Consider the following 17028-nt stretch of genomic DNA (forward strand, 5'->3'; position numbering starts at 1 on the left):
CATTCATTCATTCAATCGTATTTATTGAGCGCTTACTGTTTGCAGTGCACTGTACTACTGACAACCTGATCACCTTGTATCCTCCGCAGCGCTTAGAACAGTGCTTTGCACATAGTAAGTGCTTAATAAATGCCATTATTAACTGTGAGCCCACTGTTGGGTAGGGACCGTCTCTGTATGTTCATTCATTCATTCATTCATTCAATCGCATTTATTGAGCGCTTACTGTTTGCAGTGCACTGTAATACTGACAACCTGATCACCTTGTATCCTCTGCAGCGCTTAGAACAGTGCTGTGCACATAGTAAGCGCTTAATAAATGCCATTATTAACTGTGAGCCCACTGTTGGGTAGGGACCGTCTCTATGTTCATTCATTCATTCAGTCGTATTTATTGAGCGCTTACTGTTTGCAGTACATTGTCTTCTAGAGTGTGAGCCCACTGTTGGGTAGGGACTGTCTCTATATGTTGCCAACTTGTACTTCCCAAGCGCTTAGTACAGTGCTCTGCACACAGTAAGCACTCAATAAATACGATTAATAATGATGGCATTTGTTAAGCGCTTACTATGTGCAAAGCACTGTTCTAAGCGCTGCGGATTACGATTGATTGTAATACTGACAACCTGATCACCTTGTATCCTCCGCAGTGCTTAGAACAGTGCTTTCACTTAGTAAGCGCTTAATAAATGCCATCATTATGATTATTATTGAATGACTAAATGAATTAAGATGATGATGCATTTATTAAGTGCTTACTATGTGCAAAGCACTGTTCTAAGCGCTGCGGATTACGATTGATTGTAATACTGACAACCTGATCACCTTGTATCCTCCGCAGTGCTTAGAACAGTGCTTTCACTTAGTAAGCGCTTAATAAATGCCATCATTATGATTATTATTGAATGACTAAATGAATTATGATGATGATGCATTTATTAAGTGCTTACTATGTGCAAAGCACTGTTCTAAGCGCTGCGGATTACGATTGATTGTAATACTGACAACCTGATCACCTTGTATCCTCCACAGTGCTTAGAACAGTGCTTTCACTTAGTAAGCGCTTAATAAATGCCATCATTATGATTATTATTGAATGACTAAATGAATTATGATGATGATGCATTTATTAAGTGCTTACTATGTGCAAAGCACTGTTCTAAGTGCTGCGGATTACGATTGATTGTAATACTGACAACCTGATCACCTTGTATCCTCCACAGTGCTTAGAATAGTGCTTTCACTTAGTAAGCGCTTAATAAATGCCATCATTATGATTATTATTGAATGACTAAATGAATTATGATGATGATGCATTTATTAAGTGCTTACTATGTGCAAAGCACTGTTCTAAGCGCTGCAGATTACGATTGTAATACTGACAACTGATCACCTTGTATCCTCCGCAGTGCTTAGAATAGTGCTTTGCACGTAGTAAGCGCTTAATAAGTGCCATCATTATGATTATTATTGAATGACTAAATGAATGATGATGATGATGATGGCATTTATTAAGCGCTTACTATGTGCAAAGCACTGTTCTAAGCGCTGGAGAGGTTACGAGGCGATCAGGCTGTCTCACAGTCTTAATCCCCATTTTGCAGATGAGGTAACAGGCACAGAGAAGTTAAGTGACTTGCCCAAAGTCACCCAGCTGACACCTGGTGGAGCCGGGATTTCATTCATTCATTTATTGAGCGCTTACTGTGTGCGGAGCGCTGTACTAAGCGCTTGGGAAGTCCAAGTTGGCAACATATAGAGACGGTCCCGGCCCAACAGCGGGCTCACAGTCTAGAAGGGGGAGACAGACGACAAAACCAAACATATTAACAAAATAAAATAAATAGAATCGTAAGTGCTTAACAAATACCATACAAAAACAGACTTTCTCTCCTCCTCCTTCGGGAGAAATGTGGTTCTATGGCATGAGACGGTGAAGGGCAGAAATCCACGGTATAATTTCAAAGCAAACGCAGACTATAGGTTCGGATCAATCAGTCAATCAATCAATCAATCGTATTTATTGAGCGCTTCCTGTGTGCAGAGGATCATAGAGAAGCAGCGTGGCTCAGTGGAAAGAGCCCGAGCTTTGGAGTCAGAGGTCATGGGTTCGAATCCCGGCTCCGCCAATTGTCAGCTGGGTGACTTTGGGCAAGTCGCTTCACTTCTCTGGGCCTCAGTTACCTCATCTGGAAAGTGGGGATGAAGACTGTGAGCCTCATGTGGGAAAACCTGATCACCTTGTAACCTCCCCAGCGCTTAGAACAGTGCTTTGCACATAGTAAGCGCTTAATAAATGCCATTATTATTATTATTGTATATATGTTTGTACATATTTATTACTTTATTTATTTATTTTACTTGTACATATCTATTCTATTTATTTTATTTTGTTAGTATGTTTGGTTTTGTTCTCTGTCTCCCCCTTTTCGACTGTGAGCCCACTGTTGGGTAGGGCCTGTCTCTATATGTTGCCAATTTGTACTTCCCAAGCGCTTGGTACAGTGCTCTGCACATAGTAAGCGCTCAATAAATACGATTGATGATGATGATGATGATGATGATGATTATCATTATTATTATTATTTTCCTAGCAGTGATTTGTCAAGGTCTCACATCTGGAGCTGCATCAGAACTTGTGAGAGCAAAACTTTCTGCTTGTGCCTGCTTCTTTCCACCAGTAGCCTTGGGAAACCAGTCGATAGGATCGATATCATCGGGAAGTTTGACTACTAGAACGGTCTCATTAGTTCACAAGTTAGATGTCGCCAACTTGTACTTCCCAAGCGCTTAGTACAGTGCTCTGCACACAGTTAGCGCTCAATAAATACGGTTGAATGAATGAAATCCCGGCACCGCCAGGTGTCAGCTGGGTGACTTTGGGCAAGTCCCAACTTGTTCCAACTTGTACTTTCCAAGCGCTTAGTACAGGGCTCTGCACACAGTAAGCGCTCAATAAATACGATTGAATGAATGAATGAATTAAAGTCACTTCTCTGTGCCTGTTACCTCATCTGCAAAATGGGGATTAAGACTGTGAGACAACCTGATCGCCTTGCAACCTCTCCAGCGCTTAGAACAGTGCTTTGCACATAGTAAACGCTTAATAAATGCCATCATCATTTATTCAGTCATTCAATAATAATCATAATGATTATTATGGCATTTATTTAGTGCTTACTATGTGCAAAGCACTGTTCTAATCATATTTATTGAGCACTTACTGTGTGCAGAGCACTGTACTAAGCACTTGGGAAGTACAAGTTGCCAACATGTAGAGACAGTCCCTACGTGCTGGGGAGGTTACAAGGTGATCAGGTTGTCCCACGGGGGGCTCACAGTCTTAATCCCCATTTTACAGATGAGGTAACTGAGGCACAGAGAAGTAAAGTGACATGCCCGAAGTCACACAGCTGACAATTGGCGGAGCTGGGATTTTAACCCATGACCACTGACTCCAAAGCCCGGGCTCTTTCCACTGAGCCACGCTGCTTCTCATGCTGATGGCCTTTATTAAATGCTTACTATGTGCAAAGCACTGTTCTAAGCGCTGCGTAGGATACAAGGTGATCAGGTTTGTCAGTATTACAATGCACTGAAAACAGTAAGTGCTGAATAAATACAATTGAATGAATGAAGGTTGTCCCACGTGGGGTTCACAATCTTCATCCCCATTTTACAGATGAGGTCACTGAGGCACAGAGAAATTATTCATTCATTCATTCAGTCGTATTTATTGAGCGCTTACTGTGTGCAGAGCACTGGACTAAGCGCTTGGGAAGGAAAAGTCGGCAACATCTAGAGACGGTCTCTACCCAACAGCGGGCTCACAGGCTAGAAGGGAGAGACAGACAACAAAACAAAACATGTGAACAGGGGCCATCACCAGAAAAAAAATAAAGCTAGATTCATTCATTCATTCAATTGTATTTATTGAGTGCTTACTGTGTGCAGAGCACTGTACTAAGCGCTTGGGAAGTACAAGTTGGCAACATCTAGAGACGGTCTCTACCCAACAGCGAGCTCACAGGCTAGAAGGGAGAGACAGACAACAAAACAAAACATGTGGACAGGGGCCATCACCAGAAAAAAAATAAAGCTAGATTCATTCATTCATTCAATTGTATTTATTGAGCGCTTACTGTGTGCAGAGCACTGTACTAAGCGCTTGGGAAGTACAAGTTGGCAACATATAGACACGGTCTCTACCCAACAACGGGCTCACAGGCTAGAAAGGGGAGACAGACAACAAAACAAAACATGTGGATGGGAGTCATCACCAGAATAAAAATAAAGCTAGATTCATTCATTCATTCAATCGTATTTGAGTGCTTACTGTGTGCAGAGCACTGTACTAAGCGCTTGGGAAGTACAAAAGTCGGCAACATATAGAGATGGTCTCTACCCAACAACGGGCTCACAGTCTAGAAGGGGGAGACGGACAACAAACCAAAACATTCATTCAGTCATTCATTCATTCAGTCGTATTTATTGAGCGCTTACTGTGTGCAGAACACTGTACTAAGCGCTTGGGAAGTACAAGTTGGCAACATATAGAGACAGTCCCTACCCAATAGTGGGCTCACAGTCGTCACCAGAATAAAAATAAAGCTAGATGAGCTTCATTAACAAAATAAATAGAATAGTAAATATGGACAAGTAAAATAACTAGAGTAATAAATCTGTACAGACATCTATACAGGTGCTGTGGGGAGGGGAAGGAAGTAGGGCGGGGGGATGGGGAGGGGGCGAGGAAAAAGAGGGGCTGAGTGTGGGAAGGCCTCCTGGAGGAGGTGAGCTCTCAGTAGGGCTTTGAAGCGAAGAAGAGAGCGAGCTTGGCGGATGTGCCAGTGAAGTGACTTGCCCAAAGTCACCCAGCTGACAACTGGCGGAGCCGGGATTTGAACCCATGACTTCTGACTCCAAAGCCCGGGCTCTGTCCACTGAGTCACGCTGCTTCAATCATATCATTCATTCATTCATTCATTCAATCGTATTTATTGAGTGCTTGCTGCGTGCAGAGCACTGGACTAAGCGCTTGGGAAGTCCAAGTCGGCAACAGATAAGAGACGGTCCCTCCCCAACAACGGGCTCACAGTCTAGAAGCGGGAGACGGACGACAAAACAAAACATGTAGACAGGTGTCACAACTGTCAGAATAAATAGAATTATATTAATCAATCAATTGTATTTATTGAGAGCTTACTGTGTGCAGAGCACTGGACTAAGCGCTTGGGAAGTACAGTTGGCAACATATAGAGACGGTCCCTGCAAGTAATGATAATAATGATGATGGCATTTGTTAAGCGTTTACTATGTGCCAAGCACTGTTCTAAGTGCAGGGGAAGTTGCAAGGTGATCAGGTTGTCCCACGGGGGGCTCACAGTCTTCATCCCCATTTTCCAGATGAGGTCACTGAGGCCCAGAGAAGTGAAGTGACTTGCCCAAAGTCACATTCTTTTATTTGTACATGTTTATTCTATTTATTTTATTTTGTTAATATGTTTTGTTTTGTTCTCTGTCTCCCCTTTCTAGACTGTGAGCCCACTGTTGGGTAGGGACCGTCTCTATGTGTTGCCAACTTGGACTTCCCAAGTGCTTAGTACAGTGCTCTGCACACAGTAAATGCTCAATAAATACGATTGAATGAATGAATGAATGAATGAACACAGTTGACAATTGGTGGAGCTGGGATTAGAACCCACGACCTCTGACTCTCAAGCCCGGGCTCTTTCCACTGAGCCACGCTGCTTCTCTGTAATAATGGCATTTGTTAAGTGCTTACTATGTGCCAAGCACTGTTGTAAGCGCTGGGGTAGATACAGGGTGAGCAGGTTGTCCCACGTGGGGCTCACAGTCTTCATCCCCATTTTCCAGATGAGGTCACTGAGGCCCAGAGAAGTGAAGCGACTTGCCCAAGGTCACCCAGCTGACAAGTGGCGGAGCCGGGATTTGAACCCATGACCTCTGACTCCAAAGCCCGGGCTCTTTCCACTGAGCCACGCTGCTTCCTGTGCGTGCAGAACACTGTCCTAAGCGCTTGGGAGAGGCCAGGATAACAGAGTTGATAGGCGCCTTCCCTGCCCACAATAAGCTTCCAGTCTGGAGAGCCCACTGTTGGGTAGGGACTGTCTCTATATGTTGCCAACTTGTACTTCCCAAGCGCTTAGTACAGTGCTCTGCACACAGTAAGCGCTCAATAAATATGATTGATTGTAGCTTAGACTGTAGCTTAATTTTAGACTGTGAGCCCACTGTTGGGTAGGGACTGTCTCTATATGTTGCCAACTTGGACTTCCCAAGCGCTTAGTACAGTGCTCTGCACACAGTAAGTGCTCAATAAATAGAATTGATTGATTGTAGTTTAGACTGTAGCTTAATTTTAGACTGTGAGCCCACTGTTGGGTAGGGACCGTCTCTATATGTTGCCAACTTGGACTTCCCAAGCACTTAGTCCAGTGCTCTGCACACAGTAAGCGCTCAATAAATATGATTGATTGTAGCTTAGACTGTAGCTTAATTTTAGACTGTGAGCCCACTGTTGGGTAGGGACTGTCTCTATATGTTGCCAACTTGGACTTCCCAAGCGCTTAGTACAGTGTTCTGCACACAGTAAGTGCTCAATAAATATGATTGATTGCTTGATTGATTAATTTAGCGTCTCACGCTCCCTTCTCTCTCTTAGACTGTGAGCCCACTGTTGGGTAGGGACTGCCTCTATGTGTTGCCAATTTGTACTTCCCAAGCGCTTAGTACAGTGCTCTGCACATAGTAAGCGCTCAATAAATACGATTGATTGATTGATTGATTCTCTCGGGTTTTTTGCAGACGTTGTCACCCCCAATGGGTTGAATGTGAAGAAATTCTCCGCGGTGCATGAGTTTCAGAATCTGCACGCCCTCTTCAAGGCTCGGATTCAAGATTTTGTCCGCGGTCACTTCTACGGGTAGGCCCCGTCGGCTTTTCCGCTCAATATCCCGAGATTTAGAGGCTAGGCTAAAAAGAAGCAGAGTCGATCGATCAATCAATCAATCAATCGTATTTATTGAGCGCTTACTGTGTGCAGAGCACTGTACTAAGCGCTTGGGAAGTCCAAGTTGGCAACATCTAGAGCTGGTCCCTACCCAACAGTGGCCTCACAGTCTAGAAGGGGGAGACAGAGGACAAAACCAAACGTATCAACAAAATAAAATAAATAGAATAGATATGTACAAGTAAAATAAATGGAGTGATAAATATGTACGAGTCGTCATCATCCTAATGGTATTTGTTTAGCGCTTACTATGTGCCAAGCACTGTTCTAAGTGCTGGGGGTGGGACAGAAGGTGATGAGGTTGTCCCACATGGGGCTCACGGTCTTCATCCCTATTTTGCAGATGAGGGAACTGAGGCCCAGAGAATAATAATAATGATAATGATGGCATTTGTTAAACGCTCACTATGTGCCAAGCACCGTTCTAAGCGCTGGGTGGGATACAAGGTAATAATAATAATAATTAATAATAATAATGGCATTTGTTAAGCGCTTACTATACGCAGAGCACTAAGTGCTGGGGGGATTCAATCAATCAATCATATTTATTGAGCGCTTACTGTGTGCAGAGCACTGTTCTAAGTGCTGGGGGGATACAATCAAGCAATCAATCAATCAATTGTATTTATTGAGCGCTTATTGTGTGCAGAGCACTGGACTAAGCGCTTGGGAAGTCCAAGTTGGCAACATATAGAGACGGTCCCTACCCAACAGTGGGCTCACAGTCTAGATGAGGGAACTGAGGCCCAGAGAATAATAATAATAATAATGATGATGGCATTTGTTAAACGCTCACTGTGTGCCAAGAACTGTTCTAAGCACTGGGCGGGATACAAGGTAATAATAATAATAATAATGATGATGGCATTTGTTAAGCGCTTACTATATGCAGAGCACTGTTCTAGGTGTGCTGGGGGGGATACAATCAATCAGTCAATCAATCAATCGTATTTATTGAGTGCTGTCTCTATATGTTGCCAACTTGTACTTCCCAAGCCCTTAGTACAGTGCTCTGCACACAGTAAGCGCTCAATAAATATGATTGATTGATTGATTGATTGCTTACTGTGTGCAGAGTACTGTACTAAGCGCTTGGGAAGTACAAGTTGGCAACATATAGAGACGGACCCTACCTAGCAGTGGGCTCACAGTCTAGATGAGGGAACTGAGGCCTAGAAAAATAATAATAATAATTATGATGGCATTTGTTAAATGCTCACTATGTGCCAAGCACTGTTCTAAGCACTGGGTGGGATACAAGGCAATAATAATAATAATAATAATGGCATTTGTTAAGCGCTTACTATGTGCAGAGCACTGTTCCAGGTGCTGGGGGGGATACAAGCAATCAATCAATCAATCGTATTTATTGAGCACTTACTGTCTGCAGAGCACTGTACTAAGCGCTTGGGAAGTACAAGTTGGCAATATATAGAGACAGTCCCTACCCAACAGTGGGCTCACAGTCTAGAAAGGTGATGATCAAGTTGTCCCTCTTGGGGCTCACAGTCTTAATCCCCATTTTACAGATGAGGTAACTGAGGCTCAGAGAAGTTAAATGACTTGCCCAAGGTCAGACAGCAGACATGTGGTGGAGCTGGGATTCAAACCCATGACCTTTGACTCCAAAGCCCATGCTCTTTCCACTGAGCCACACTGCTTCTCTAAGGTAATCAGGTGGCCCCACGTGGGGCTCCCAGTCTTCATCCCCATTTTCCAGATGAGGTAACTGAGGCCCAGAGAAGTTAAGTGGCTTGCCCAAAGTCACAAAGCTGATAAGCAGTGTGCCTCAGTGGACAGAGCCCGGGCTTGGGAGTCAGAGGTCATGGGTTCAAATCCCTACTCTGCCACTTGTCAGCTGTGTGACTTTGGGCAAGTCACTTCACTTCTCTGGGCCTCAATTCCCTCATCTGTAAAATGGGGATGAAGACTGTGAGGCCCCTGTGCGACAACCTGATCACCTTGTAACCTCCCCAGTGCTTAGAACAGTGCTTTGCACCTAGTAAGCGCTTAATAAATGCCATTATAATTCCAGCGCTTAGTGCTTTGCACATAGTAAGTGCTTAATAAATGCCATTATCATTCCAGTACTTAGTGCTTTGCACATAGTAAGCAATTATTATTATTATTATTATTATTATTATTATTATTATTATTATTATTATTATTATAGTCACTTTCTTCTAGACTGTGAGCCCACTGTTGGGTAGGGACCGTCTCTATATGTTGCCAACTTGTACTTCCCAAGCGCTTAGTACAGTGCTCTGCACACAGTAAGCGCTCAATAAATACAATTGAATGAATGAATGAACTTCTCTGTGCCTCAGTTACTTCATCTGTAAAATGGGGATGAAGACTGTGAGCCCCCCGTGGGACAACCTGATCACCTTGTAACCTCCCCAGTGCTTAGGACAATGCTTTGCACATAGTAAGCGCTTAATAAATGCCATTATTATTCCAGTGCTTAGTGCTTTATACATAGTAAGCGCTTAATAAATGCTATCATTATTATGAAGCAGCGTGGCTCAGTGGAAAGAGTACGGACTTTGGAGTCAGAGGTCAGGGGTTCAAATCCTGGTTCCACCAATTGACAGCTGTGTGACTTTCGGCAAGTCACTTCACTTCTCTGGGCCTCAGTTCCCTCATCTGTAAAATGGGGATGAAGACTGTGAGCCCCCCCGTGGGACAACCTGATCACCTTGTAACCTCCCTAGCGCTTAGAACAGTGCTTTGCACATAGTAAGCGCTTAATAAATGCCATTATCATTCCGGCGCTTAGAACAGTGCTTTGCACATAGAAAGTGCTTAATAAATCCCATAATTATTATGAAGCAGCATGGTTCAGTGGAAAGAGCATGGGCTGTCGAGTCAGAGGTGAGGGGTTCAAATCCCAGCTCCACCAATTGTCAGCTGTGTGACTTTGTGCAAGTCACTTCACTTCTCTGGGCCTCAGTTACTTCATCTATAAAATGGGGATGAAGACTGTGAGCCCCCCGTGGAACAACCTGATCACCTTCATTCATTCATTCAATCATATTTATTGAGTGCTTACTGTGTGCAGGGCACTGTACTAAGCGCTTGGGAAGTACAAGTTGATTATTATTACTAAGCGCTTGGGAGAGGACAATAGAACGATATAACAGACACATTCCCTGCCCACAGCAAGGTGACAGTCCAGAGGGGGAGGCCGACATGAATATAAATAAATGAATGGCAGATCTGGACCCAAGTGGACTGGGGCTGGAAGCGGGGAGGAATCAATCATATTTATTGAGCGCTTACTGTGTGCAGAGCACTGTACTAAGCGCTTGGGAAGTACAAGTTGGCAACATCTAGAGACAGTCCCTACCCAACAGTGGGCTCACAGTCTAGAAGGGGGGGACAGGGAACAAAACCAAACATATTAACAAAATAAAATAAATAGAATAGATATGTACAAGTAAAATAAATAAATAGAATAATAATAAATAGAGTAATAAATAAATAAATAAAATAAATAAATAAATAGAATAGATATGTACAAGTAAAATAAATAGAGTAATAATAGACTAATAAATAGAGTAATAAATAAATAGAGTAAATAGAATAGAATAGAATAAATAAATAAAATAAATATGTACAAGTAAAATAGAGTAATAATAGAGTAATAAATAAATAAAGAGTAATAGAGCATATAGAATAGAATAAGTAAATAAAATAAATAGAATAGATATGTACAAGTAAAATAGAGTAATAAATAAATAGAGTAATAAATAGAGTAATAAATAAATAGAGCATATTGAATAGAATAGAATAAATAGATAAAATAAATAGAATAGATATGTACAAGTAAAATAAATAGAGTAATAATAAATAAATAGAGTAATAAATAAATAGAGTAATAGATAAATAGAGTATATAGAATAGAATAGAATAAGTAAATAAAATAAATAGAATAGATATATACAAGTAAAATAGAGTAATAATAAATAGAGTAATAAATAAATAAATAGGGTAATAAATAAATAGAGTAAATAGAATAGAATAGAATAAATAGAGAGGAAGAAAGGGAGCGAGTCAGGGCGACTCAGAAGGGAGAGGGAGATGAGGAAAGGAGGGCGCAGTCAGGGAAGGCCTCTGGGAGGAGGAGATGGGCCTTCAGGAAACGTTTAATGTGGGAGAGAGGAATTGTCTGTGGAATTTGAGGAGGGAGGATGGTCCAGGACAGAGGCAGGACGGGGGCAAGAGATTGGTGATGAGATAGATGAGAAGGAGGCCGAGGAACATGGTTTGCACCAGAGGAACTAAGTTTGCGGGCTGGATTGAAGTAGGAGAGTAGTAATGATAATAATGGCATTTATTAAGCACTTACTAGGTGCCAAGCACTGTTCTAAGCGCTGGGGAGGTTACAAGGTGATCAGTTTGTCCCACGGGGGGCTCACAGTCTTCATCCCCATTTTATACGTGAGGTAACTGAGGCCCAGAGAAGTGAAGTGACTTGCCCAAAGTTACACAGCTGACAACTGGCAGAGCCGGGATTCAAACCCATGACCTCTGTTCCAAGGTCTGGGCTCTTTCCACTGGGCCACGTGAAGGAGATCTTTGAGTGGCAAGGATTGTGGGTATTCCTTCATGCATTCAATTGTATTTATTGAGCGCTTCCTGTGTGCAGAGCACTGGACTAAGCGCTTGGGAGGTAAAGTTCATCAATAAAGAGAGACAATCCCTGCCCATACCATTCATTCATTCGTTCAGTTGTATTTATTGAGCGCTTACTGTGTGCAGAGCACTGTACTGTTTGGGAAGTACAAGTCGGCGACATATAGAGACGGTCCCTACCCAACATATTTTGTTAATATGTTTTGTTTTGTTCTCTGTCACCCTTTCCAGACTGTGGGCCCACTGTCGGGTAGGGACCATCTCTATATGTTGCTGACTTGTACTTCCCAAGCGCTTAGTACAGTGCTCTGCACACAGTAAGTGCGCAATAAATACGAATGAATGAGTGAACAGTGGGCTCACAGTCTACACCAAGCTCACAGTCTAGAAGGGGGGAGACAGGCAATCAGTCAATCAATCAATCAATCGTATTTATTGAGTGCTTACTGTGTGCAGAGCACTGTACTAAATGCTTGGGAAGTACAAGTTGGCAACATATAGAGACGGTCCCTACCCAACAGTGGGCTCACGGTCTAAAAGGGGGAGACAGAGAACAAAACCAAACATACTAACAAAATAAAATAAATAGAATAGATATGTGCAGGTAAAATAAATAAATAGAGTAATAAATATGTACTATATATATATATATATATATATACATATACGTGCTGTGGAGAAGGGAAGGAGGTAAGACGGGGGGGATGGAGAGGGGGACGAGGGGGCGAGGAAGGAGGGGGCTGAGTGTGGGAAGGCCTCCTGGAGGAGGTGAGCTCTCAGTAGGGCCTTGAAGGGAGGAAGAGAGCTAGCTTGGCAGATGGGCAGAGGGAGGCCATTCCGGGCCCCGGGGGATGGCGTGGGCCGGGGGTCGATGGCGGGACAGGCGAGAACGAGGCCTAACGGTGAGGAGATCAGTGGCGGAGGAGCGGAGGGTGCGGGCTGGGATGGAGAAGGACAGAAGGGAGGTGAGGTAGGAGGGGGCCAGGGGATGGACAGCCTGGAAGCCCAGGGTGAGGAGTTTCTGCCTGATGCGCAGATTGATTGGTAGCCACTGGAGATTTTTGAGGAGGGAGTAACAGGCCCAGAGCATTTCTGCACAAAGACGGTATGGGCAGCGGCGTGAAGTATGGATTGAAGTGGGGAGAGACACGAGGATGGGAGATCGGAGAGAAGGCTGATGCAGTAGTCCAGACGGGTTAGGATGAGAGCTTGAATGAACAGGGTAGAGGTTGGGATGGAGAGGAAAGGGCGGATCTTGGCAATGTTGCGGAGCTGACACGGGCAGGTTTTGGTGACGGCTTGGATGTGAGGGGTGAATGAGAGAGCGGAGTCGAGGATGACACCAAGGTTGCGGGCCTGTGAGACGGGAAGGATGGTAGTGCCGTCAACAGAGATGGGAAAGTCAGGGAGAGGGCAGGGTTTGGGAGGGAAGACAAGGAGCTCAGTCTTCAACATGTTGAGCTTTAGGTGGCGGACAAACATCCAGATGGAGATGTCCCGAAGGCAGGAGGAGATGCGAGCCTGGAGGGAGGGGGAGAGAGCAGGGGCAGAGATGGAGATCTGGGTGTCATTGGCGTAGAGATGCTAGTTGAAGCCGTGGGAGCGAATGAGGTCACCGAGGGAGTGCGTGTAGATCGAGAACAGAAGGGGACCGAGCACTGAACCTTGGGGAACCCCCACAGTAAGGGGATGGGAGGGGGAGGAGGAGCCCGCAAAAGAGACTGAGAATGAATGATTCCCCTCCTTCCCCCCCTTCTCCTACTTCTTCTCCTCCTCCTTTTCCTCCTCCTCCTCCTCCTTTCCCTACTCCTCCTTTTCCTCCTCCTCCTCATTTTCCTCCTCCTCCTTTTCCTCCTCCTTCTCCTCTTTTTCTTCCTCCTCCTTCTTTTCCTCCTCCTTCTCCTCCTTTTCCTCCTCCTTCTCCTTCTCCTTTTTCTCCTTCTCCTTCTCCTCATTTTTCTCCTCCTCCTCCTTCTTCTCCTCCTTCTCCTTCTCCTCCTCCTTTTCCTTCTCCTCTCCTCTGCTGCTCCTTCTCCTTCTCTTCCTCCTTCTCCCCTTCCTCCTCCTTTTCCCTCTTCTCCTCCCCTTCTCCTCTTTCTCCTTCTTCTCCTTCCCCCCCTCTTTCTCCTCATTTTCCATCTTCTCCTCCTCTTTCTCCTCCTTTTCCTACTACTCCTTCCTCTCCCCCTCCTTCTCCTTTTTCTTCTCCTCCTCCTTCTCCTCCGTCTCCTTCTCCCCCTCCTCCTCCTCCATTTCCTCCTCATCTTTCTCCTTCTTCCCATTCCACATGGGACTCACAATCTTAGTAGGAGGGGGAAACAGGCATTGAACCCCCATTTTGCAGTTGAGGAAACAAGCACAGAAAAGCTCTTTTCAAAATACTCCTTTTTTCCTTTTTTTTTCAAGGCATCTTGACTTCAATCTGGAAAAAACCTTGTTCTTTTTCATCGCGGGGAGATACGAGTTTTCCAACAAAGGAGCTGATATCTTCTTAGAGGCCTTATCCAGGCTAAACTTCCTGTTACGGGTAAGAAAATGGTTTCGGGCTCTCCTTTCTGCTGTCCCCAAACCTCACCAAAACACAAATAATTTGAACAGAAAGTTGGAAATGCTTGATTTCTTTGAAAATAAGTACCACACTGCTTCTCTGGACTAAATGCTTAGTCCAGAACTCTGTACATAGTAAATGCTCAAATGCCACTGATTGATAGATTGAGTTGTAAACTGATTTCTCAAGAAGCAGCGAGGCTTAGTGGCTAGAGTCCGGGCCTGGGAATCAGAAGGACCTGGGTTCTAATCCCGGCTCTGCCCCTTGTCTGCTGCGTGACCTTGGGCAAGTCATTTCACTTCTCTGGGCCTCAAGTTGTCTCAGCTGTAAAAAATGGGGATTAAGAGTGTGAACCCCATGACGGACAGGGACTGTGCCCAACCTGTTTAGTTTGGATCTACTCCAATAATAATAATAATAATAATAATAATAATAAAAATGATGGCATTTGTTAAGCGCTTACTATTTGCAAGGCAATGCTGGGGGGATACAGGGTCATCAGGTTGTCCCCCGTGGGGCTCACAGTCTTAATCCCCATTTTACAGATGAGGGAACTGAGGCCCAGAGAAGTGAAGTGACTTGCCCAAAGTCACACAGCTGACAAGCGGTGGAGCCGGGATTAGAACCCATGACCTCTGACTCCAAAGCCCGGGCTCTTTCCACTGAGCCACGCTGCTTCTCCAGCATGTACTAAGTACTTAGTGCTTGGCACAAAGTAAACACTTAACAAGTACCGTTATTATTATTATTATTATTATTATCATTATTATTATTAAATCTCCACCCCCTTCCTGTTGGCTCATTTTCAGTTCAACCCCAATCTCCTTTATCCAAACCTCAATGCTCCCCCAGATTTCGGAGCCCTCCTTTCCCTCTGCTCCTCCTCCCCTCCCCATCACCCCAACTCCCTCCCTCTGCCTTACCCCCTTCCCCGCCCCACAGCACTGGTGTATATTTGTACATATTTATTATTTTATTTATTTTATTAATGATGTGTATATAGCTATAATTCTGTTTATCGATTTTGATTCATTCATTCATTCAATCGTATTTATTGAGTGCTTACTGTGTGCAGAGCACTGGACTAAGCGCTTGGGAAGTCCAAGTCGGCAACACATAGAGATGGTCCCTACCCAACAATGGGCTCACAGTCTAGAAAGGGGAGACAGATGACAAAACAAAACATGTGGACAGGTGTCAAGTCATCCGAATAAATAGAGGTAAAGGTAGATGCACATCATGAACAAAATGAATAGAATAGTAAATATGTACAAGTAAAATAAATAGAGTAATAAATCCGTACCAATTTATATACAGGTGCTGTGGGGAGGGGAAGGAGGTAGGGCAGGAGGGATGGGGAGGGGGAGAGGAAAAAGGGGGCTCAGTCTGGGAGCTCTCAGTAGGGCTTTGATTGATAATAATAATAATAATAATAATAATAATAATGGTATTTGTTAAGCGCTTACTATGTGCCAAGCACTGTTCTAAGTGTTGGAATAGACACAGGGTAATCAGGTTGTCCCACGTGGGGCTCACGCTTTTAATTCCCATTTTACAGATGAGGTAGCTGAGGCACAGAGAAGTTAAGTGACTTGCCCAAGGTCACAGAGCAGACATGTGGCAGGGGTGGGATGCCTGTCTACTTGTTTCGTTTTGTTGTCTGTCTCCCCCTTCTAAACCGTGAGCTCGTTGTTGGGTAGGGACTGTCTCTATCTGTTGACAAATTGTACTTTCCAAGTGCTTAGTACAGTGCAGTAAGCGCTCAATAAATACGATTGAATGAATGAATGAATGTCTGCTGTATCGGGATTGCTTTTGGCTCCAAGAATGGTCTCGCTTCGGCCTGGTAGAAAAAGCACAGGACGAAGAACCAGGAGACCCGTGTTCTAGTCCCATTCATTCATTCTATCGTATTTATTGAGTGCTTACTGTGTGCAGAGCACTGTACTGAGCGCTTGGGAAGTACAAGTTGGCAACATATAGAGACGGTCCCTACCCAACAGTGGGCTCACAGTCTAGAAGTCCCAGCTCTGCTGCCGGTCTGCTGTGTGACTTTGGGCAAATCTCTTAACCTCTCTGAGCCTCACTGTCCTCATCTGTAAAATGGCAATAGGATCACCATTCTCTTTCTCTCTTAGACTGCACCTCTCCTGTGGAACCAGAAATGGTGCATAATAATAATAATAATAATAATAATAATAATAGTATTTGTTAAGCACTTACTGTGTGCAAATCACTGTTCTAAGCACTGGGGAGGTTACGAGGTGATCAGGTTGTCCCACGGGAGGCTCACAGTCTTCATCCCCATTTTACAGATGAGGGAACTGAGGCCCGGAGAAGTGAAGTGACTTGCCCAAAGTCTCACAGCTGACAGTTGGCCGAGTTGGGATTTGAACCCATGACCTCTGACTCCAAAGCCTGGGCTCTTTCCACTGAGCCACGCTGCTTCTCCTAGACTGTTAATCTCCTTGACAAACAGCCTAGTCTGTTTGTCCTGCAAAAGCAGTGTTGCCTAGTGGAAAGAGACTGGGCCCGGGCCTGGGTTCTAATCCCGCTTCGCCACATGTCTGCTGTGACCTTGGCCAAGTCACTTAACTTCCCTGTGCCTCAATTTCCCCATCTGTAAAATGGGGATTAAATCCTACTCCCTCCTACTTAGATTGTGACCCCAAGTGAGACAAGGACTGTGTCTTAGCTAAATATCTGGTATTCATTCATTCTTTCATTCATTCAATCGTATTTACTGAGCGCTTACTGTGTGCAGAGCACGGGACTAAGCACTTGGAAAGTCCGATTCGGCAACAGAGGG

The 17028-nt window shown here is 44.2% G+C and overlaps 1 protein-coding gene across 1 annotated transcript in view; it reads left to right on the top strand.

Moving 5' to 3' along the window:
• The window catches only part of GYS2 (glycogen synthase 2), a 101029-nt gene that overhangs the window by 27018 nt on the left and 56983 nt on the right, over window positions 1–17028 (top strand). The window contains exons 6-7 of the mRNA XM_038770132.1: window positions 6829–6946; window positions 14078–14198. Of these exons, the coding sequence (XP_038626060.1) occupies window positions 6829–6946; window positions 14078–14198 (239 nt within the window). The remainder of the gene's footprint in view (window positions 1–6828; window positions 6947–14077; window positions 14199–17028) is intronic.

This window comes from Tachyglossus aculeatus, chromosome 2, assembly GCF_015852505.1.
Source record: "Tachyglossus aculeatus isolate mTacAcu1 chromosome 2, mTacAcu1.pri, whole genome shotgun sequence".
Classification (NCBI taxonomy): domain Eukaryota; kingdom Metazoa; phylum Chordata; class Mammalia; order Monotremata; family Tachyglossidae; genus Tachyglossus; species Tachyglossus aculeatus.